Raw genomic sequence first — 24248 nt, 5'->3', positions numbered from 1 at the left:
CATGCCCCTGGGCTCAGGATGGTTTGGAGGAAGGCATCTCTCATGGTCTTCCACCACCTCACATCTCGATGCACCATCAGACCGCTCTCGCCCTGCAAACACAAGGGTGTGCAGGCCCAGCATTAAAAAAGCCTCTTGCAAATTTCGCTGCAAGAAGGGAGCAAAGGAGATTGTAGGGCTTAATCTTCCCCTGCTGTGTCCATGTGACTTAGCTGGAACAAAAGTCTTCCAAGGTTTATTTTGGTGAAGCCTCAGTGAGATCAAAAATATCATTTGTAGGAGAACATGTGCTCTCTAAAGGAACCCAAGCCTTGTCCTTGGCACTAACAGAAGGAAGCCCTTAAAACACAACCCAAAAGGTCATGAAAAAATAAAAATAAGCCACTCACCAGTTTTGCAGGCTAAATCTCAAACGCATTTAACACTGAACTCCTGCAGCAAAACTTGCAGGGGGGAATAAACAAACAAGCCCTGGTCCATTGGATTGCTTTAATAAAAGGTTTATTGGAAATATTTTTGTGCAGACATACAACAGTCAACAATGCTGTCCAAAGCTACAAATTTCCTAAGTTTTCCAAACCTTCTAAAAATACAAGTAAATGACCTTCATTTGTATTCAGTCTGGGAGGGAAATAAACTCCCAGAAACGCACTGTAATGCGATGCTGTATTTAAACTACCAGAGGACATTAATAGGACCTGAAAATGGTAACACTTCTAGAGGAAAAAAACCCACACACCACTGCTGCTCTGCTGGGAGCCAATTAAATATCCCCCCACAGCATTACTCCTCTCTGCATATCCAGATTAAAACGTCCCCATCTGAAACAATATTTAAGCAATTCAAGTACAGGTATGACAGGCAAGCGGGCACATGACTTGGCTCACTGATGAAAAAGATGCTGTTAAAGATCCTGTCACTCAAGCCGCTGAATATTTGACCTCCCAGCGCAATGGGCTGCACTTCGGGGGCAGGACGAGGGACAGGTGGAGGATTTCAAGTCAGACGACTCTTCCAGCACACACATGCACACACAGTCCCAGAGGGCTTGGCTGCCTCATTGCTTTGTATCTGGAGCCCTTTCTTAAAAAGAGAGTTGAGAAACAACTTCCAGCAACTTTCAAGTCTACGAGCTCTTGACAGTAAGAACAGCAAGTACCTGCGTTCCCTTCTTGACTCAGAGCATCAACCAGAAGGGCAAAGAAGAGCATAGGCACTGTCTGTTAAATTCCATGTTTTCTAAGAAACCCTGCAGATGTTTTGAAATTGATTAATTTATGCCAAGACGACATCTGGAACATCTTCGCAGGGAAGCCACCCAGTAAGGTGGTCAGAATTTAAAACAATCACGTCCTTCTGTTAATGTTGGCTTTTTCCCTTGGCTTCATCACTCCATAATTACAAGGGTGCTGACCTCCCAGCTATGCACAGTGACAGTTTGGCAATATGTTAGTCTTTTCTTCATTGTTAAATTTCTGCGTGCCTGCCCAGAGCTTGCCCACACAGAATTTGTTATTTACCCACTTCTATTTCCCTTTAGTAGCTGAGGGAGAATGATCTCCTCATGGCAGACTTCAGGGAAACTTGTCTCACCTTCTTCATAAGGGAAGGCTTTGGAGAAACACCAGCACTCAGCCAATCTGTCCACACCACAAATGAGCAGGCCATGAATCCAAATGAAACAACCTCTAGGCTTCACACCATCACAAAAAGACCCAGGTCCCCAGATTAACAAGCCCCTTCCACCAGCCTGGGGGATAGGACCTGCCCGGGAGCAACCCCTAAGAAGTCCCATTATCTCTCCATGAAACATATTCCCTGCCGGGACTGCAATAATTCATTCCAGTGCTCTATCTCTGTGGGTCCATGAGGCAAACAGCAGCCAGTAAACAATTTAGCAATCTGGCAAGGACACATTCCCTTTCTCCAAGCCCAGGGCTCAGCTTGGCGTCAAAGAAAGCTCAACTTCAGGAGGTGACGGAGCTCACAACTCGGCTCTCAACCTTTCTTTCCCAGAGCCACAGGAAGGAACCAGGAAGTAAGATTTATCCCAGGTCATCAGGGAATCCCAAGAAATCCCTCCACTGCCTTGCTTCTAACAGCAGCAGTGGTCTTGGCCTGGCTATTTTGTTTCCCAGTCCCTTCACCACTCCTGACAGCCCATTTGAGAGCACATTCTGGCCAGATAAAACCAGCCAGGCTGTCTGGGCTTTCTGCAGGTCACCGAAAAGCAATCACCTCTGGGATTCACTTGTGTGGCCAAGCAGCACAGGGCCACATTCTGGTTTTCATTTGCCAACAAGGCTCAAATCCTCCATTAATCTTGCTGCTATGTATGGAAAAGGTATGAAAAGTTTATTTCGTTGTCATCTGTTGCACTGACCTGTCCTGTGGCCTTCTCCAGACACACAGCTCTGGTCACAAGTGCTAAAGGGTAGCAGAGGCTTTCTTGGGTTTCTGGAGGATAATGAAGCTTTCAGGTAAAAGGATCTGAGCTCTTTCCTTCCTGCAGCTATTCAGTTCCAAGAAGCCAGTCTAAGCAATATTATAAGACTGGGGAAAATAAAATGGTAACAGGGCTGTGCCAACTGTGTAATCAAACTGAGGAGACTTGCCCCAACCACATGCAGAAGGAGAAAGCTCAAAAAAAGAAAAAAGCAATGCACATGGTTTCACTAGACAAAGCACTGAGCCTTTTGTGTGTGGTACAGAAAATGGGTAAAAGCATGTTTCAATCTATTCTAACAGGAATTGCCTGCAGTCAACCCAGAGCACTCTGCACCAGGAAGAATAAGCTCCAGAAAGAAACCACCTGCCTGAAAGCTCAGGTCATGTTAAAGGCCTGACCTCCTCAGCACTAACAGGTCGCTTCCAAAGAAGCGGGGACTGTGCTCCTGGAGCAGCTTGTTTTACCCCTGCTGCTGCTGGCGGAGTCCCACCAGCCACCATCTGGGATGCAAAGACAGCCATGGCACTGTGTTATGGAATGGGCAGCTCCTTGGGGCTGCCTCCCAGCCTGGCTGGAGAGCTGCTCTTTAGAGTGGGATGTGGGACAGAGCTCCAGCTCAGAGGGCTTCCGGGCAACAGTGACATGGCTGCAAATAAGCAACATGCTCAAAAGAAGTGTCATTGCCTGTTCACTCACTCAGCAAGTGACACAGTTGCTCACACAGGGCCTGACTGTTGGATGGGAATGGGCTGTGTACGAGTCCAGTTGTCAGATTCATAGCCTGCTGAGTCTACATCTCTTGTATACCTCTTTATACTGTCTGCAGTGGTAGTTATGAGTCATGGCTAGGAACAACACTTGGATTTGAATTCAGAACTCTCCCTATTTGATAGGTGCTTTGGCTGTGCTTCTAATACCTGCCTATGGGACAGCCTCAGGGCTGCATCCAGGGGACAAGGTAGAGAGGAGGATCTGCATCTGCTTGGTGCTCAGCATCCTTGAGGAGGCATGGAGCTACAGCATAGACAGGCTCTGAGAGAGGTGAGTACAAGGGTTCTTCCTGATAGGATGGAAGGAGCCTGTCCAGAGACTGAGGGACGTCCCAGATCAGTGCCATGTTTCAGAAGCAAACTGCTACCCAGACCAGGTATAGCACAAAGCCAAATTCTCCTCCAACCCATCAGGTATTTCATATCATTCCCATTTATTGTTAGACCCAACAAGACATAAACTGCTCTCCCTACAAACTGACTGAAGTTTAAGGCATTGATACTGTGTGATGATCCAAAACTAAAGTAAAATATTCTCAATGCCTTAAAAATAGGGAGAAATCTGACGAATCCAAAGCGCTTCTTGGGGGCGGGTGCCCACTCAAGGGCTGATCTGCTTCAAACTTGAGCTGTGAGGCATAACAGCAAAAGTACAGTCCTCAGAGTATATAAAAATAAAGTCATTATTTATAAAACCAACATAAATAGGGCGCCACTAGTACGCACTGATGACTGGAGGCAATGCAAAACAGCAGATTTGGTAAGCTAGCCCAAAAAAGGCAAGATAAGCCTGCAGGACAGGGACAGCCTCAGGACCAAGTTCTTGGAATTATGCATAGAGGGCCAAGTTGCCCCCAGTGTGGCCACTGACCATGTCACAGTCCCTGCATTTCACTTCTTCTGGTCCACCCGAGCTTTCTCTTCTTTATTTATGAGCATTGACTGTCTCCCAGCAAACACACTTCTGTACATGCTGTAAAAATAATGTAATTTTGGTAACAGGAGACTTCCCTGCAGTATCTGCTATTAGCTGCTGGCTGAGGCAAGGGAAGAGAGTGCACATTTCTGGCGTGCACTAAGAGGCGTGTGGTCTAGTGAAGTGCAGATTAGCAAGGCTGGACTGTTATCTTAATTTACAGCCCACATAGTTCATGCTAACTCCACACACATTTTTAGATACATTAGCAGCTTAGTTTGACTCAGATACTTTTATTGGTTATTTGCCATTTCTCCTTGACAAGTTATTACTGACTTCCCATACTAGCTCCCTATAGCAAGACCTGAAGCCCTGTCAAGGAAAAGAAAATGTCAACAGACTTCTCAGCAGTGCTCAGCTCAGGCTCCTGCTTGCCAGCTTTAATTTGCTACTAGACAATTGTTAAAGGAACAGCAGCTTCTATGCAAGCAGTGATTATGGTGGTACAAAAAGGAGCAACCAGATCCAGGTTTAATTCAGGAAAATCACCGCTTCCTTCTGAATATTCCTCCCCACTCACCACCACTTTAGTCAGTGCGTTGAGCTGCCCAAGAAACCCTTTTCTGATCAACCCTAGGTGGTTAAGTCTGGACAGTCAAGCAGAAATCTCCTATTCCTTCTGCTCCAATATCCTGTCTAGTTGATAACACAATAGTGCTTTCAGCAGTTGCTGTTACTGCTACATGCACTTGTGTTAATGAACAAGGAATTCTGTTGATGCAGAGCAGCTGCCATTCTCCTTTTGCTAACACACCACTAGGATACACCTCTTCAGTGTTCACCAAGACAATCAACTCCAGCAGTCAGACTACAGCATATTACAATATATTAATTCCTGTAATGACTCCAAAGAACAAGAATGCCAGGTCTTGACCTGGGTGGGCTCTACAGGATTAACTCAGCTAGAGATTAAGGCCTTACAGTGATGATAAAGTCTGACCTGCCAGCCCCAGTGTCACATACTGTATAGCCCTGTGACAAACCCCATGTGTAATTCCCATTGAGCTGACAACTAACACATGTACCTCAATCTAAGCCACTCTTCACTCTAGGGAGGGTTTGTGTTTGTGACACACACTGACCTCAATTTACAGAGAGGTCAGAATGATACAGCCCATAGTCTGCACTAATAAAATAAATCACATTAGATGACAGCCACTCCTCCCCAGAATCTCTCATTATGTTCCGTAAAACTTTCTTGCACTAAGTTAAGAACAGAAGAGACTCCAGGATCCTTTCTATTCAATACTCAACACATTTACTCACCCTTCTTCATTATCCAGAGGTTTTAAAAAGTTTTTTCTGTATCCTCATGAAAAGCCTCTGAATTGTTTACATACCAATGTTTAGTGTGTGGCTTAGAGTACAAAGACTAAGCTGATCTCGCTTTGTCTCTGTGGGAAGTTAATTTTCCTTGTGTTGGTACAAAAGGAAGAAACAGTGAGCAATTTTGACGACAGGCTTACACCACACATTTCCTAAATAGATTTTGTTTCTAAAGAAAAGAAAGTGTTTAACAGGTTAGATCGGCATTAAGATTTAAAAGCTCCTGGGATCAGTTTACCCTCCCCTTCTTTATCCTCTGCACTAGCATTCATGCCTTTAAACAAAATACATCTCCCAGAAAACACATACACCCACACTTGGCCCTTTGACATACATGCCTATGGCAAAATTATGTGCACGTTTCCCTTATTGCATAATTGTCTCATTAGCACTGCAGAAAGAAGGTGATGACTTTTCCCTCTGTGCCATCAGGCTAATCCAAGAGCAATCCTGCCTGGTGCTGCAGGAGCTAAATTTGTTTTTTGACATGGAAGGGGACTCTGAGCCTCCAAGGTGGCACTGGGAATTGAACTATGACACTTGAGTGCTGGCATTTACTCACAAGCCTTAAGGAAGATGATGCCAGTGGACCAGGCTGGTGTTTTCCTTCTCCTCACTAAACATATTCATATTCAAATTGCTTTCGGATATATTTAAATCAATAAAATGTTCTGGATGATGGTCAATAGGGCAAAAAACAAGGCCAACTTTTTAAATGCACTGATGTAGTATATACATTAACCACGAAACCTGGCTAAAACACAGCAGTATTTACTTTATGCTATTCGGAAACATGGCTTGGCGACTGAAATTAATAGAACTTGTCTGGAGGACAGCATAAGCTTTCTAAGAGCTCTTTCAGCTTTAACTTATGCCCCAGTTTTTGCTTTTTTTCAAAATTCCAATCTATGCAGCAGCACGCCTGTCCTACTGGCACAGCAAGGCCATGGAGCCAGCATTCTTTCCAGGGCTCACGGGTCCAAGTGTGTGAGGAAGCCTGTTGATGGATCACATCTAGAAGAGGGACTGGTTTGGCTGAACAAACAAACAGGTCTCCACTCACAGTGACCAGCCCAGTGTGTGTGTGCACATGTGTGTGCATGCACATGTGTAAACCCTTCCAAACTTTCTTTTGCATGCCCATTCTACCTGGTCAGGAGAATGCTTATTTAGGTTTACAGCATCAGCCTCCTCATGCACATCATCTTTCTGAACATCTGACAAGCTTGTACCGTTTAAGATCTCACTGGTTTTGTTCTATTGTTAAAGTGGGAATGGGATAACGGAAGGCTACATTTGAACTGCGCATCCAAATACATCATGAAGAGTTACCAGGAGGCATCTGAGTTCACCTTCATGCACAATGCCATCCACCAAAGACAGCTGCCTTACAGAGCTCCCTGACTTCCACATCCTGGCTTGGTAAGCTATTAATTGGGTTTTAGAAAGCTAAATAGAGCCCTAATAAATCCTGTAAGAGGGCAAGAAATACTCTAATTCATTACTATCTTGTGTTATTCTGTCATAAGGCGGCAAATAAGCATTTGCAGCTACAGACGGTGTTGCAATCAAAAATTGTATGCCAAATTGTCTGTTAAAAATTTCAGCCAAATTAGTAAACAGTGAATATTAGAAGGAGTAAGGTCTTCATGCAGCAGTGTGCATTTGGTCTGTGTGTAACAAAACAGGAAATCTCAGCACCCCGTTCCAATTAAGCAAAGACTGATTTCTCATGGAACATAAATTTTCTACTTTTCTCCCAGAGCAACCGTATGCTGATGCTTTAAATAGTGGTAAAACATTGTTTTTAATTTCACACCTCACATAGCACAGTCAAATGCTTCATAACAACATAAACAGAACTTTAGGCAGAGCTTTGTGACTGAATTCAAACAATGATTTCCCCCCACAATATGTACTCAAGGTTTGCAGAATACAGAAACTTGTTGGCTAAGGCCACAGAAATGAGTTCTCTGGTGTTTTGGCTGCTGCTGCCAACCCTAGTCAAGAATGTGTTAACAGTGGATACATTGATCCAAGTCCCATTATTCCCACCACCCAACAAGTAAAGAACCATTTATTCTATTTCTGTTCTCCTTTTGGTTGTATCATAGGATCGAACAACTTGTGACTGGGAAACGACACCGTGTTCTTCTTGAGAAAATGCATACCCATCTGAAAAAGCAAAGGAAGAAAAAATAAATCACTGGAGTCCAGCTCAAGGGCATGCACAGCATGTACCGCTGGGCACTACATTGTCCATGTGGCACAGAAAGGATGTCTGCTGCCAGCTCTGTCTTACTGCTCCCCTTCCCAGGCCAGGTTAGTGTACACAGTCAACACTTCCCTCTGAGTTAACCTGAGTAAAAAGCTACAGACTGATTTGGACACCACATGTACTCGCATAGTGGCAGAGCTTCTTTAAAGACACGACAGGTAGAGATTTGCTTTTTGGCTCGATTCCTCTATAATCAGCTTGATATCAGAACTTTCCCTGAGGAACATGGCAATGTCTAGACCACAACTGGATCTGAGTCACATCTTCTTCTTAACTCCATTCAGGCTTTTTTTTTTTTTTAACAATTTCCAGGTGTCATCTGACAAATCACAACAAACAACTCTTTATTCTCTTGGCCAGTCGCCCATATCTTGAATAGACCAAACTTCAACATATTCTGGAGGTCTCTATTTTGCACAAGTTATTCCTGTTAGCTAGTACCATCCTTCAGTCTCCTTAGAAATTACTCAGATGAAAATAACTGTGTGTCTGATTTCTTTTCAAGTATTGTGGACAAGGCAAGCAACATTTCTGACATCACCAGCAAAATACCTCATTACTGGTAAAACAGTCTCAAAAGATAATGGGCCAACATGGTGAAACACCAAACAATATTTGGTGTTCAGCCTGAAGAAGAGAAGGCTGCGTGGAGACCTCATAGCAGCCTTCCAGTATCTGAAGGGGGTCTATAAGGATGCTGGGGAGGGACTCTTCCTTAGGGACTGTAGTGGTAGGACAAGGGGTAATGGGTTCAAACTTAAACAGGGGAAGTTTAGATTAGATATAAGGAAGAAGTCCTTTACTGTGAGGGTGGTGAAGCACTGGAATGGGTTGCCCAGGGAGGTTGTGGATGCTCCATCCCTGGCGGTGTTCAAGGCCAGGTTGGACAGAGCCTTGGACCACATGGTTTAGGGCAAGGTGTCCCTGCCCATGGCAGGGGGGTTGGAACTAGATGATCTTAAGGTCCTTTCCAACCCTTACTATTCTATGATTCTATGATTTACAGCAGACATGACCCTAAAGAAAATTCAGAACAGAAAACTATAGCAAAGAACAACAGACTTTGTGGCACCAAGGAAAGGTGTAAATGGGTAACCAGAAAGGAGAACACCAGATCAGCATAGTTACAAAAATGGAGCAACAGGAAAGTCACAGGCTATACAGAACCAGCTAATGCTTTGTAGTAGGAAAGTAGGGAAGAGTTGGCAAATGTAAACACTGCCTGGGAGAATCCAAGAATTATACCATGGCTAACTCTGCATGGGTAGCTCTCCATCTCCCCCGAGCATCTCTGGAAGCAACAGCTTGTGAATTGTGAAATCCTGCCCCAGATTCACCCCAGGCTGAAAGACGCAGCATCAGATAGGGACGAATGTCCCAATTGCTACCCAGAGACGTAGCAAATACCTTTCAGGAGTTCTCCCTGAAAAGGCTCAAGGCCAGGTTGGATGAAGCTTTGAAAAACCAGGTCTAGCGGAAGACCACGGCAGGGGGATAGGAACTAGATGGTCTTTAAGGTCCCTTCCAACCCAAACCATTCTGTGATTCTATGATATTCCTCACCATCACATAGCAAGGTGAGAAAAGTCTGGAGCACAATACAGATCCCATGACGGAAGAACACAAGGGGCTGACACCCTCTTAAAGCAGGAGGGCCTGAATGCGTCCTTCTTTTCAGCAAGTGACTGATGCTGGGAGCCAGGAGAAGCCCAGAAATTAACTGTGTCCCCTGAATGAGGCTTGTTAAACCTTCACCTTGACCACCAAGTTGGGACCATGTGAGCTGAGCAGAGATGCTCAAGCACTCCTAGATCTTTTCCTCTGGCTAATGCCTGGAACAGGGAGGGTGGTCAGCAACTCCTATACAGCTGTAAGATGCTGGGAAGAGACCCACAGCGTTAGGGATGACCACTGTTCAGTTAATGTGGAGGGTCTTCTCCCTCACAGAGTGCAGGTGAATGTCACCTCTGAAGACACAGGGGCTTCAGTGTAGATTTGAGCTCTTAAGGCAGAAGGCCTGCTCCCTTAGCAGGAGAGCACACTATCAGCAGGTTAGCTGACCTCAACCACAAGCATGATAGGATATCTTTGCCAGTAAATTGAGGGGGTTCAAACAGAAAGACATCATCCAGAAATAACTCCAGCCGCATCTCCCTCTTGGAGCAACTGCAGGTCAGTATGAACTTTGATTTGATTAAGTGACTGATCCTCCCAGCATCCCATTTGACTTTCCCTAAGCAATTCCATGCCAATATACATACAGCTATGAAGGTACAGGTTGGTTTTTCCTGCCTCTAGCTGAAGGTTCACAGAATACATTCACAAAATGCAAACAGACTTTTGGAAAAACGTATGTACATGCTGGATAATTGCAAAGGAAATATGATTTACAAAACAGGCTTTCATTTAAAAACTACTAGATTCATTCAAACAAACACTTCCACTGGGTTTGTTCCACTCTAAGGGCCAGCATACTGTTAGCTTTTTTGGCTAATTTCTTCATGGAAAGTCAACTTGGTGAAAGACTGCAAGCTTAAGCCCTAAAAGACTGAAGCCAATGCCTCATAACCTGGTGTTTAAACCACAACACCTAGTCTGCATCAAGATGGCTTTGCTGTATTTATTCATCCAGTAAAATCATCCAGTGCAGGGGATTCTTCAACTGCCATGACTACTGCAAATCCAGCGCTGACCACACGAGTGTGTATTCACATCAACCCCGGGAATCTTCCCATGACCTGCTTATTTCCAGTGTTAGCACAGGCCTATCAACAGCCAGGCAGGCCAAGCATCCTGCAAAGCCAATGCAAAACGCAACCAAAGAAATATATTCACCACCCTCACACCTATAGAAAACACCTTATCACAGCAAAATACTTCAGGCTAAGATGATCAATGGTTAAGAATAGCATCCTCCTGTTCTTGATCCATCCTGAAGTATCAGCACAGAGGGGTTTGTGAGTACATCATGGGAAAGGCTGTGACCCCCATACTCGCACACTGCCCTGCTTAGTTGAAGCTCAACATTTGGCAGTTTATTTAAAACTTTTTCTGTTGGTCTCTATACAGGAAGATGAGTTCATATACATTTTTTATTCAGATTACAATTAAAATTGAGCTTTGAGCTGTTTGGGCAGCTGACTGTGCCTTGTGGAGTCAGAGCGCTGTGAATGCTGGAGTCTTATCCGCACTCCCCAATCAGCTCTACATTTCCACTGTTTTCAGATCCCATCCGAAAACAATGAAAGTTTCCATCTGCCTGTTACTAGGGAACTTTTCAGACATTTGAACTTTTCCTCCAACTCCAGTTTTAAACCACACCTATGAGCCTGCCCTGGGAACAAGGCCCTCATTGTTCAGCTGTCCTGCAGCAGCCCAAGGAAGGAGCACATTTCTTTGGGGCTTTCTGGGCACAACCTACTCGCAGCCGTTACAGAAGGAAGGACCTTTGTACTCAGAGACTTCTACTAATGCACACTTGAAAAGCACACTTGAGTATCTGTCAGTGGGGCTCATTTGTTAAGAGGAGATTCACGTTCTCATCAAATCTAAGGTTTCACTCATAGCAGATTATTATCAGGCAACCTACCGAATTTTAAAAGCATCCTGTTGGCTTTTCTTTTTTAAAGCTTTGATATTCTATTAATTGATCAGAATCTAGTCTCCCATTAGGTTTCTAATTTAACACGCTCTCTTTCTGTTCACTGGAATGACTATTCTGGTCTATGCAATGCTGGATTAGAGAAACTATCTCCATGCATGTGTCTTGCACACAGTAACGCTGTGCAAGCCCAACAGCTTCCAAGATCAGTACCAGAAAGAGCCCAGAGTACTCTTTTCATTCCAGAAAATCTGCTCATGGAAGGACTGCAGTGACAGTTTTAGCTACTTCAGGGCTTTATTTTAAAGGCCTCCTACTCCTTGCACTCTCCCCGATACACCTGAACTGTCTGTTCCAGGGTTTGTTTAGCCCAAGCAGCAAGAGGGAAGTTCTCACCAGAAGCCTGTCAGAAACCTTGCTTTCTGCAGCATTTCACCATTTCATAGGTGCAGGAGTATTATGGTTTAGTGTAGTTCAAAGCAAAAAATTCATTTTAGTATCATGTTGTTTGCCTTTGGAGAAAAATGCCCAGATTCAAATTCATTCCAATTTTTAGGGTTCTGGGGGATGGGAAGGGCTTTTTTTTTTTTTTTTTTTTTAAAGAAAAATCTCTTTTAGGAAACATTTTTTCTTGGATACCAAAAAATGTCTCTGACATAAAAATCAATGTTAGGGCATCACTTGTCCAGCCAAATTCTCACTCTGGCCAAACATCTGGCTCTGCACACTTTTTAAGGAGATTTGCTATGATGTCACAGTTCATATCCACCAATTAAACAGTAAATGCTAACTCAGCTTTGACTTCCCTGGCAACCCTCTTCCACTTACCCCAGGAAAGCGAGAGCTGCTTTAAATCTTGACTATTTTGACTAATGCTTACAGAAAACATTCATTTCTCTGCTGATAAACTATGCCTGTGTTTTCTAAAGGACCCAGGAGGAATTTCTGACAAATGGTCCCATCTATTTCACCCTAGATACTAACATACTGGTATTTGCATGTAGAAAACGGAGCCAGATACCACAGCATCAATTCTAAACTATTTCTATTTCTTTTTCTTAAGTTGATTTTAAAAGATTGCAACTCCACTTGACAGTCAACAAATATCTAGCTTGAACAAAATACAGAATATTTCAAACACTTGCAAGGTAAGAAGGACTGGAGTTTAAAAAGCATCTCAAGTATCTACCCTGTTGTTTTTCAAATCAAAATGCACCAGCAGAGAAGTGAGAGGAAGGTGTCTGCTAGTGGAGGATTAATGGCGGGATTAGAGCCCTCAGCATGAACACATTATTATTATTTATTATTCGCCAGCCCCCATGCTGTGAAATGAGCCTCAGATGACAGGTGCTTTTTCTCCATTGATTAATAAGGTGCAAACCATATGCTCTGCATTCAGATTTACTCTATGCAAGCACCATATTCTGTCAAAGGAAGGGGGATTTTCTTTGCTAGCATAGGAAATCTGGGCCAAATGCAGTAATCCTCATTCAGGCATGGTTCTCCACATTTCAGGGGGAGTTCTGCCGGAGCAGTGCTTAACAAGGGCAGGATTCAGCTCTATTTTTAAGAGCATGCTGAGACAAATGACAAGTAAACACTGGCAGTAAGGATTCCAAATTACAGGAGGGAAACCGCACTAGAGGTGTTATGGGACTTTGCTTATAGACAGACAAGTCTGAGGGTACCTGAGCAAGTGGGGAGCATCACCCTTCCCATGCTGCTGGTGAGGCTCTGAGGGCACAGGTGATATAGATCAGTCACATAGGAGTATGGGGAAGTCAAGAACCATCTTTTGCATCTACAGAACTTATCTAAAGGAGATGCTACTTTCACAAAGTAGCAGCAAAAAAAGAGACATGAGCTTAGATGGAGACTTGCAGAAAGCTCACAAGGAGAAAAACCTCATTGCCAGCAAAGCCTCCGAGAGAGAGAGCTTTTGGGAGTCATTATTGCTCCTTCCCTTAAATGTGAGCCCCACAGCACCCTAAAGCAAAGAACTCAAAGACACATCTGAGAGGAGCCTGGTGGCATTTCCTGCTCACTCTTTTTAGAAAGCAAATGGCAACAGGCAATCTCAGATTTCACCAGGCACGTTCACCAAGAGCTACACCAAGCCCAGAGGCCAGTGTCATCACTGCTCCCTATAGGATTCTACTGAGACAGTTATGGGCTTGGCAACCATATAGAACTCTTTCACTGAGGTCTCAAGACAAACACCCAACAGGAATCTCACCATATGTTTTTAAAAAGTTTTCATAAAGCTTCCCAGAAGTTATACTGGTAGGAAGGAATCATATGAACTTTGACAGTAGAAATCTATCTAGTAGATTGATTTCTTTCGTGCTTCTGACAGCTTTACATGATTCAGGAACACAAAACCAAAGCAAGAAAAATAGCCACGAACATCTTATAAACTTCAAGGGTATACCCCTCCCGACAGGGGCTACTCTCCAAGGCAGTCACTCTGAGCCAGTTTCTTTACTGGACGGAGGTGTTTAAGAGATTAATCCTGGCTGGCACTCCTGTATAGCACTGACATGACACTGGCTGTGTGGCTGTGCCCCCCATTTTGGGGCTGGATCCACCAGAGCCTGCTGATATATAGGAGCACCCCAGCCATGCATCCTGCCTGAAGTGCTGTGCTAATACTTTTGGGGAGCATTTCTAAAAAAGAGAAAGATAAAGAAACACACAGTGTGAGCTTCTTCCTTTTGTACAAGTCTGTACAGACTTACCTCGGTCATCTTTTTCCTGCCACCGTAGACCACTAGCAGCAGGCCAGAAACTCCCCATGACATTTTTTTCCTTTCCATGTAATTGGAAACAAAGCTATTTAGCCTTTATTTTCTCTTCAAAAATTTAGAAACAGTTGTTGTAAAAAATCATGTGACTCACTGAAGAGTACTGCACCTTTACGATCTGTGCTAGGAAATTTAATCCCATTTTCTTTCCTTCCTGGGACCAAGGCAGTTGATTTGCTTAAGCCTTTGTCAGCTCTAACCAAACAAACTATCTTCCTGCTTTACATGCAAGTGCCAGATTCTGAGTTGAAGCCGCACAAGCAATTTCTGGAAGAAGTGGCCTTCACAGGCTGGAAACTTTGAGCATGGTGGAGACATATGAACAGTTCCAGACTTTGAACAGTGCTTGTAGTGTGATTTAAGATACTGCCCCAGCATGTCAAGGCTACTGCCCTATTCATCAATTCCTTGCTTTGAAGATTTCTAGCATTTCGTAAACAGTTGTACGATTGAGGGTTGTGAAAACAGCACATATGTTCCCTGGATTTCACATGGCCTTGTACATATAGCAGCTATGCAACACTGGAAAATAACGTTTGACAAGAGATGACAGCAGTTTTAAAGTCATGGATATGCCATAAAATGCATCTTTCAATCCTAACAGCTTCACAATCAAAATTTATGTTCATGTGGAAAACAGACTGCTGATTGTAACCTGTCCTGAGTGGCCTGACTCATTTAGCACTTAATTTGCATTTATAGGGAAGCTAGTTATCCAAATCAGGGTTTGTTTTGATGTCATTTTTCTCTCCCAATAGCTATTCACCTACTAACAACGTGATGATGTGTTCTATCAGACTGAGAGCATACATCAAGTCTGACTAGTTACCACTGGTGTATCTCGTTTCTGCACTGTGGTAAGTCTCTAAGCAGACTATTTGACAGCAATTCATTTATGCATTCTGTTGATATCTTCTGCCAATCCTCGTCTTTGGAATCTCCTCAAAGAGCATGTTTGCATGGCCAAAGCCGTGCTGCCATCAGCATCCCTGGCTCCTTGACACAAAGGATTAAATCCTTGCAGAAGCACACGGTCCACAAGGCTGCTCTGTGCACCAGTCTCTTTTCCCAGGAGCAATTGGATTGATCACTGAAGACTCTACATCCCTTGACAGTGATGGCCTTGCAAGGATGCTATGAAGGATAAAGACTAGCAGATCCATCACAGTCCCACCCCTTCTAGTCGAATTCCCTATGGAAAACAGGAATACCCCTGGCATTTGGCTTCTCAAATCCCAGCTCTGCCTCCATGGGCTGAACCACAACAATTCTGCCACAGAAGATGGCACAGCCAGCAACGAGATTTGACTTCCCTGGGATTCTTAAACAGTCATGAAGTGCCACTTCTCACTGCAATGGCAATACAAAACCCAAATCTGAGTGCCTGCCCCTTGCCCTGCGTGCAGCAGTACTGCACACTGCGGGCTATTTTCTTTAGTAAGATAAGCATATTTTGATCACCTTTTAATCACGAGAGACTACATTCTACTACTAGAAGGGGTTGACCAGACTCCCTGGCCCCTTGAGACAGCGTAGTCATTCAGGATACCTGTCCTACAGAGCTACCAGATTATTTTTAATGCTATGGAAGCCTTTCTAACACTGACAAAAAAATGTCAGGTTCAGCAGATAAAGGCCTGTCACATGTTCTTCTAGGAAGATGAATAAATGTTTGACCTCTACACCAATGAGAAATGCAATTTTTCCCAAATAGCAGCAGCAGTGAGGTGTGCATGACATTGCTTCTCTTATCACAGAAGAGGACAAAGAGGGAGAGGAGAGTTTTCCTCATTGGACACATACAAAACCCCTAAGTGACAGCCCTGAAACATGGCTGCATCCTCAGCTAACTACAGCTAATACAAGTTTGCATAAAGAAACCATTTCTATTTAAGCTGGGCTCTATCACAACATTTTATCTTGCAGAGTTTTTGATTTTGCAGTGTTTTTGAGACTATCAGGATTTTACATTTAGAGAAACTCCGTATAGGGATTTTGTTGTCTGGGCCTGTTGATTGAATCCTAGAGAATTATCCACATTTGAGCTCCACTTGCCTAGAGCCAAATACACTAATTCCACTTCCAAATGTATGTGCCTTGCTTGGCAGCTCATCAGCCTCTGCGCTAGATTACCTCTACCTACAACTTAATTAAAAAATAATCACCCTGCGCTTCCCTCATGCGGGACTGACTGCTGTGAAACACACGTGCATACATGATCTGCTACTTACGTGATACACTTTGCTGGACAGAATGAGCACGGAAAAGGCTCGGAGGAGTTTTCCTGCTGAGCCTTTTCAACAAATGATCACGTTCGTTCACGCTGAGAAAGAGAAAAAAAGTACCAGTGAGTAACCAGATAATTTCAAGGTAAAAGTCAACTGTACTAAAGTACCTGGCAGCTTTGACTTCGTCAGTGTTTAAGATGCCTGTACCATGAAAAAGATATTTCTCTTTCTTTAAACTGCACATTATCAAGAGAACTACTAATGGAAGCTCCTCCTTTTTAAGGCCACTTTGTGTAAGTTTACTTTTAGTTAATCCATCCCTAATATTACCATCATTGTGATTTCTGAATACCCAATGCCTAGTAGATAGGCATGCCTATCTAATGCAATGCCTATACGTTATTACAAGCCGTATCAGAAGTCTGACATCAAGTGATATGGAACATTAAAAATGAGATTTCTCTTTAGTATTATATACATGTAACACAACACCCACAAACTGCCTTAGAGAGAAGGAGCAAAGCACTTTGACTTAGCACATGGTAAAAGGCTTCTATCACACCTGCAAAATGGCCTGAAGCAACCAAAGGTGGGACCCATAGTTAACTATCTTATAAAGAACACTCTCCTTTTCACCTCCCACACTGTAAAGAAAACTTTCTAGCCAGTTTTTGATTAAAATCCCCTTTAGTTTACACAGTTCCTGTCAAAAGCATGAAAAATTATTACTGAATTCATAGATAGTGAAAATACAAACTTAAGATGAAAAATACATACGCTTACAGCAGGTTTAGTATATGTACACAAATCAGTAGAGATGCTCTCCACTTTGATTTTTATTAAAAACACAACTAATTTCATTAAGAACTTTATGCCCAGAATTAAACAATGGCTAAGATCCTGACCTTTCAAAACACCTAATTACATATACAAGTCCCACTAAATTCAGTGGGGTTATAAAATAACATAGGTGTCCACATCTCATTGCACTGGAGCCTCAAAAAACTGTTTCATATCTGATGATTTTGAAAAAGATATTACAGTCTAATTTAGTTTAAAGTTCCTCTAAAATTGTGTTGGGTTCTTTTTCCATCTCATCCTTGTTCCTAACACCAAGATGAAGCCAGTGCATAGAAGGGATCTGTTCGCGAGTGCAGCTCCTTGCAGTGAGTGTCTTTGTCCCATTTGCACTACATTTATACTGTGTTTCCATTTTCATAGTCTGCTTGTTCTTTCACATCTTTATTCACAAGCAGTAATTCCACTGGTTATGCTGCACACATGGATACACGTCTAAATGCCGACCTTGATATGTTTCTTGGATTAGATTACAAATTCACATACATTAACTATATGGAATGGAAATCCCAGCAAGCACAGCTGCTGCTGTCAACAAAGTTACAACAGCTTTAAGCAAACAACTCCCTTTCATTGAAGCAGTTTGCTAGCTTCAAACAAGAAAGTAACCAAAGAATCACTGAGATGCCTATAATACGCAATCCAGCCATGCAGGTTTATATTCCATTTAATAGTCCATTAGGGTAGTATCCAGGCTCACAGTCCCCTGTTCAGTGCATAATGAGATGTCCACGAAAGAAAGGGAAGAATCCGCCTCTTTTTTCTATGGTCTCTAAACATTGACAGCTGAACTAGAAACTTGTACAGCCTATGGACCCCTCCTTAAAATTTTTATAAACTGTCAGTATTTTCAGGCACTTAGTCTCTTCCTCTCCTTCCTTTGGCACCACAGAACCACATCTGCAACAGACACACTAGGTTGCCTTCTCTGCCTGCAGTCAGTAGTATTTCCTCTATATAAAATAGAAGTTGATAACAGATTCGGAAGCAAAACTATAGATACCAACTGAGAATGTCAAACAATCTTTAAGAGCTCCTAGATCATGAGATCTGCCTGTGTTCAAAGCAGAAGGTTCACAGGTTTCCAATAAAAACAAGGTTCCAGCATGGAAGCTTCCAAAAATCCTGGAAGTTCCGACTGGTTAAAAAACCCGAAGACCAGCTGGCTGTAAGAAAATCAAGTACATACACAAAGAAATCTCCAACTGCTCAAAGCAGGCAGCATAATAGAAAATACATATTACAAAGAATCACCCGGTAAGGGAATAGCAAGACAAGAGATTTCTCTCACCCTTAACAGGCTTATGAAGTCGACAACCCGCATAATCATTACCAGTTCATCTGCAAACTAGCAAAGCTGTACTGTGCAACCTCACACTGATTGCGGAGGGCTGCTGCGTGACTTGTAAGTCACTTACCACTGTGACTTTTCACTTACACTTACCACTGACTGGTAAGTGTAGTGAAACACTGTCTGAATCTACTGCTGTCCTGTGAGTGACAGAAGTGGAATACCTGTTCATTTTCTGCAGGTAAGGAACATAAAGTTAGAGTCTTTCCCATCTCAGCAGGAGAATTGGAGGGCAGTTTTGGTGGCTCAAAAGAGGAATCTTAAACCAATCAAAAATATTTGTTCTAAGGGACAAATAAGCAAGCTGGAGAAGTGAATGCTCCGGGAATACTTTACAGCAGCCATTCAGTACCTAAAGGGGTCCTACAAGAAAGCTCAAGAGGGACTTTTTGCAAGGGCTTGTAGTGATAGGACAAGAGGTAACGGCTTTTAATTGAAAGAGGGTAGATTTAGGTTAGATATAAAGAAGAAGTTATTTACTGTGAGGGTTGAGAAGCACTGGTACAGGTTGCCCAGAAGCTGTGGCTGCCCCATCCCTGGTAGCACTCAAGGCCAGGTTGGAGGCCTTGAGCAGCCTGTTCTAGTGGTAGGTGTCCCTGCCCATGGCAGGGAGTTGGAACTAGATGAGCTTTAAGGTCCCTTCCAACTCAAATCAGTCTATGATTCTATGAACATCTGCTACAAAGTTCTTACACTGAGAATGGAATTAGCCACAGCAGCAAAAGGCACAACGAACAAATTTTTCATCTGCCTGTCTACCACACAGCAACAGATGAAGTGCAGGATGGTACCTGCTACAGGCCAGTAACGGTTAGCTCCTCAGGCTTCTACATGCAATGTGTGGAGGAGAGCATGCTGTCAAGGGACTTCTGAACAGGAGTGGCACACCACAGCTCTTAGGAAGCCAAAGCTTGGCTATCTTTGATATTGCTAATTATAATCAACAGTTTCAAAACTGAAGTCACGCCTGATTTTCCCATTTGGGAAATTATACTGGAGCGTATCTATGCAGGAAAAAAAACCTCATGGAAGTATTAGAGCATTTAAGTACAAGGGATGATTAAACAGACTGCAAGCCAAAACTAGTCAAGTACTATAAAATAAGCTCTTAGTACATACAGGTAAATGCAGCACAGCTCTTCTGAAACAGATCAGTATTTGATTTATTAACAGATATTAGATCTTCCAATACAAGACCTGAAGAGAAAGTGGAATTTTTAACTAAGTGGTTAAGTGGGATTTTTAACTAAAGTGTTTGCATGGATATCAACTGAGTCCCTGCTTTCAAAAAAGGTTTTTGTCTGCTACAATCAGAGTGAAGACTTCTCAGCCTCCCTCACACTTTGATGCAAAACTATGGATGACATCAGACTTGCAGGCACCATACTTGTCCTTGCTTACAGAAATATTGCTTGTAAATCAACCCTAAGTATCAGCCATGACTGAGTGTTAATTTTGCTTTCCAGTGGCTCAGAGCCAGTGCCTGAGTCCTCCTCAGGGTCTAAGGATGGCATCTTAAGATGCACTGAGGCAAATAGATGAGAGATATTAAGATCATAGTCTGAATACTGGATGTAGTTGTGCTCATACTCAGGACCTCTAAAATTGTGTCAGAATGGAAGAAATCACAAACTCAGACAGCCTTATGGGAGTCAGTGACCTGGAAAGTGACACTGAAATATGGTGGTTAGTTAATGACCTCAAGAGGGGTAAGGCAGAGACACCATCTATCTGTAATTATATGAAGAACAAAGGACACAGACAAAATGCTTTGAACTAAGCAAAACAAACAGTAGATTAGAACAAAAACTATTACAAAAATGTCCCAATTTGGATGCTCACTATGAAAAAATGATTCAACAAAGTCACTACTCAAGTCACCAATAACTCAAACAAACCAGAGTCAGTTGTTATCAATAATGAAGAACACTTGGACGAGGAATACCTTTGCAATGGCTTCCTGAGAGAGTCGAGGTGATTTCTGTCTGCCTGGAAGTCTATGCTAACAACATTACATGAATTCATTAAGTGGCTGACAAACCAAAATGTAAACTAAAGGCAACATGTTATTTTGTAGCACTATTTTCCATCCAATAAATAAATGACTCTTCCATTTTTGCATCTGAATTGCTCTAAGGTATCAACAGAGACCTTAATTTTATTTTCCTGTGTTCTCCTCATCCCTCACAAAAGCAAATAGCCCTTAAATCTGGGCAACAAACATCTGGCTTTACACATTCAAATGAGGCGCATCAAAACAAACAGAATAATTCAAAGCTGACCACAAGGTCCCGCTGTCTCATTTGCTCAAGTAATTAAAAAAAGATGAGCTTCACCACCAATTAATCTACTGAGCACTAATTAGCGTTAATGAGGATTTGTGGTACTTGGTACAGCTTGACCCAGAATGTCCTCCTGAGTCCACTAATTGGTTGGTGCCAAAAGCAGGGCTCACAAAGAAGGGAAGGTTAAAGTGGATGCAGGTGTCTCTTAAAATTGGATCTTCCCTGAGAAAACATACACATAGCCCAGCTAAAATATGAGAATTAAAAAATCAGGGTCCCCCTTCTCTTACTAGAACTGAACTCTTCAGAAATGAGTTTGTATTTTGTGATGATTTACGAGAGGAGATAGAGAACACAGGCACACCAAACAGGCAAAGACAATTAGTTGCCATTGGTTTTAACTCACTGCCCTTCTGGATTATTCAGCATTTGATCAGATACACACATATGAAATGATATGGTTGGTTTCTGCTTTTCCACTTTCTAGAAGGAAGTAGTAAGGTACCAGTGAAGACTTACCAGGGCTGCTAAAAATGACACAAATAAAACACAGAAGCACATACATATCCCAGGTGATATCCCTTGATCCTTTGCTGCCTTGAAAACATGCAAAGAACCCATGGCAGAAGCACAGCTCTTCAGTGCAAAATACCCAATGTCCATAGGTAAGCCCCAAGGACAGGAAGGTATACAATTCTTTTCCTTGTCATCTGAATAGCTATGAACCCACTTGCCCTACTGCCTACAGGTGCAGTGGTCACTGTTTCTTCTATCCTACAGTGTTGTCGCAGCATTTAGCAACAGGTAAATTATTGTATAGCTTGGTTTAAAGAGAAAACTCTTCCAAAGCTTACACTGAAATTCTGCCCTTAACTCCACAGCCTCTCTCCTATCCGCAGACATTTTCGAATGGAGCAGCAGACAAAACCTCATTCAGCCTCCTTCCTTCCACTGTCACATGCTCTGTTAAATGCATTGTTGCCTGAGAAGCCCTGGCTAGCCTCCATTCCTCTCCTGTTGGAAGAAACATCTTGCAATGCATTGTCCTCGCGTTGCAACAGCAGGGAGGGACCCTTCCACACATTCCAAACAGTAACTTACACAAAAGCTTGCTGTTTCTTTGTTGACATGTTTCTGTCACTGAAAGTTATATCAAGATAAAATATGAAGAGCAACAAAAAAAGGTCTGAAACAGACTTATCTAGCTTACAAGCAGACTGCTGATTTTCATTTCAGTGTCTTGGTTCTCAAACTCCATTAAATTTTGGACTCTTCATTAGGGACTGTAGTGATAGGACAAGCGTTAACGGGTTCAAACTTAAAGAGGAGAAGTTCAGGTTAGATAGAAGGAAGAAGTTCTTCACTGTGAGGGTGGTGAGGCACTGGAACAGGTTGCCCAGAGAATTGGTAAACGCTCCACTCCCGGCAATGTTCAAGGCCAGGTTGGATGGAGTCTTGGGTGACATGGTCTATTGTGTGGTGTCCCTGTCCATGGCAGGGTGGTTGGAACTAGATGATCTTAAGGTCCTTTCGAACCCAAACGATTCTATGGTTCTGCTAAATCAGGGTCGTTCTCGTCCCTGAGAACGACCTGGCAAAGGGGACTCATGGATCCCTCCCTGGCTGCTAGGACACACCAAGTATTCCAGAGGATTTATTCACAATTCCGTCTCTCACCTTCAACATAGTGCAACACTGCTTAAAGGCTTACAGATTCAGTCATGGTCCTGGTGGACAAAGAGCGAGTACCATAATGCAGGCAGAGTCTGTGGCCACACCTCTGTAATTGGCCAGAGGAGATCCATTTTTCTTCCTCAGATACTCCCCGTGGGCTGAGGGCACTCCCCCAGCACAACTGCAGGCCTTGGTTTAACTCATTTTCTTTTAGTTTAGACTCTAGTGCATTACTTGAATTCACATAAGGGAGGAGTTAAGAGTTATGCAGCAGGCAAAGAGATGACAACTAACACAGACTTGGCATAAGGAGAACATAAAAACAACATTCTTGCAGACCAGTTCAAAATTAAAGCAAACAAATCACCCTCCTACACAACAGCAGAAGTAGCAACTATAGGCTTCTGCTGATTTCTCTCTTTAGGTCCACAAAGGGGAGATGTTATTTTTGGTTATCTAGCATTAGATTGCAGGAATGTTTTACTATGAGGTCAGAGTAGGAGGTCTTTTTAATTTAAAAGGCAAACAGGCATTACTGATAATGAAGCTGCAGTGTAATCAAATGAAATCTCCGGAGCATTTCACAAGGAAGCATCTGAGGCATATAAACACTAAAACAAAAATCAGCATTTTCTTTGCAGAGTCAGCGTCTACATACACAGCTCCTTAATCACTCAGGATCTAGCAGAAATAAAGAGACATTTAAATCCATGCTCCTATTGCTTTTTTCTGTGAATACTTAGCAAGCCATCAACAAAAACCCAGATCATGGCTAGAAGACCAGAGTGTTACCAGGCACAAACTACAGGGAAATGAAGACAGAAGTGTGGCTTGTGCCACTTGCAGGCTGAGAAGTGGAAGAAGTTACCTATCAGAGGTGACTCCTGCACCAAGACAACCAGGCTTTAGGGAATAGCAAGTCCTTGGTGGAGGTTCAGCAACAGCAAACTTTCCAGGGAACCTGGAGGTCTTATGCCTTGTCATGGTATTACATCTCCAGGCCTTGTTAATGCAGCCGCTCTGCAAGCACATGTGACAGCCACAGAGGAGAAACTCTTTTCCTAGGTAAGAGGGAATTATTGAAAGAACTTTCGCTCTCTATGAGTTATATTTGACATTATCCAGCCAAACGTTTGTCTGCTAATCATCATACGTATCTGGATGTGTGGCCGTTACATACTTGAAGCAGCCATGTAGTCGGGAGCTCTCCAGGCCTGGAACATGTGGTACCAAGCTCTGCTCACAGATAGCTACAAGTTGTTAAGCTTTTCACATCCAGACAGGTAAAGAGTGCCACACAGCTTCAGCGTCAGCTCCACAGATATCTGTTGTGGTAACTGATGGATAAAGCGGTTCCTGGCTTTACCAGTTTGTTGAAGAAACTGACAGTGGTCCCCCACACCATCCCACTTACTCTGGCGTATTTATCACATGGTCCCACAAACAGTTGAGCTGATCCAGCTGAGAAGACAGGGCAAAGGTGGACCCATAAGACCGGGGCTGGTAAAGAATGGTCTGGGAAACTCTTAAACCAACCCTGCTGTAGCCACACCAACAAAACCCCATGGATCCATGACCTTCAACTAATGCCCTGAAGAAACACTATTATAGCTTGTCATTTGGCCTGGTAGCATGCTACTTCACCAAA

The 24248-nt window shown here is 43.1% G+C and overlaps 1 protein-coding gene across 2 annotated transcripts in view; it reads right to left on the bottom strand.

The window, feature by feature from the left end:
- Positions 1-484: 484 nt before the first annotated feature.
- ATP8A2 (ATPase phospholipid transporting 8A2) overlaps positions 485-24248 on the bottom strand; it is a 328378-nt gene continuing 304614 nt past the window's right edge. For both annotated transcript variants that reach the window (XM_030477755.1, XM_030477756.1), the window contains exons 36-37: positions 16436-16527; positions 485-7696 (exon numbers count right to left, since the gene is read on the bottom strand). In XM_030477755.1, coding sequence (XP_030333615.1) covers positions 7599-7696; positions 16436-16527 — 190 coding nt within the window. In that variant the 3' untranslated portion in view covers positions 485-7598. The remainder of the gene's footprint in view (positions 7697-16435; positions 16528-24248) is intronic.

Source organism: Strigops habroptila, chromosome 2 (genome assembly GCF_004027225.2).
Source record: "Strigops habroptila isolate Jane chromosome 2, bStrHab1.2.pri, whole genome shotgun sequence".
NCBI lineage: Eukaryota > Metazoa > Chordata > Aves > Psittaciformes > Psittacidae > Strigops > Strigops habroptila.
This window is presented reverse-complemented; position numbering and strand designations above follow the sequence as displayed.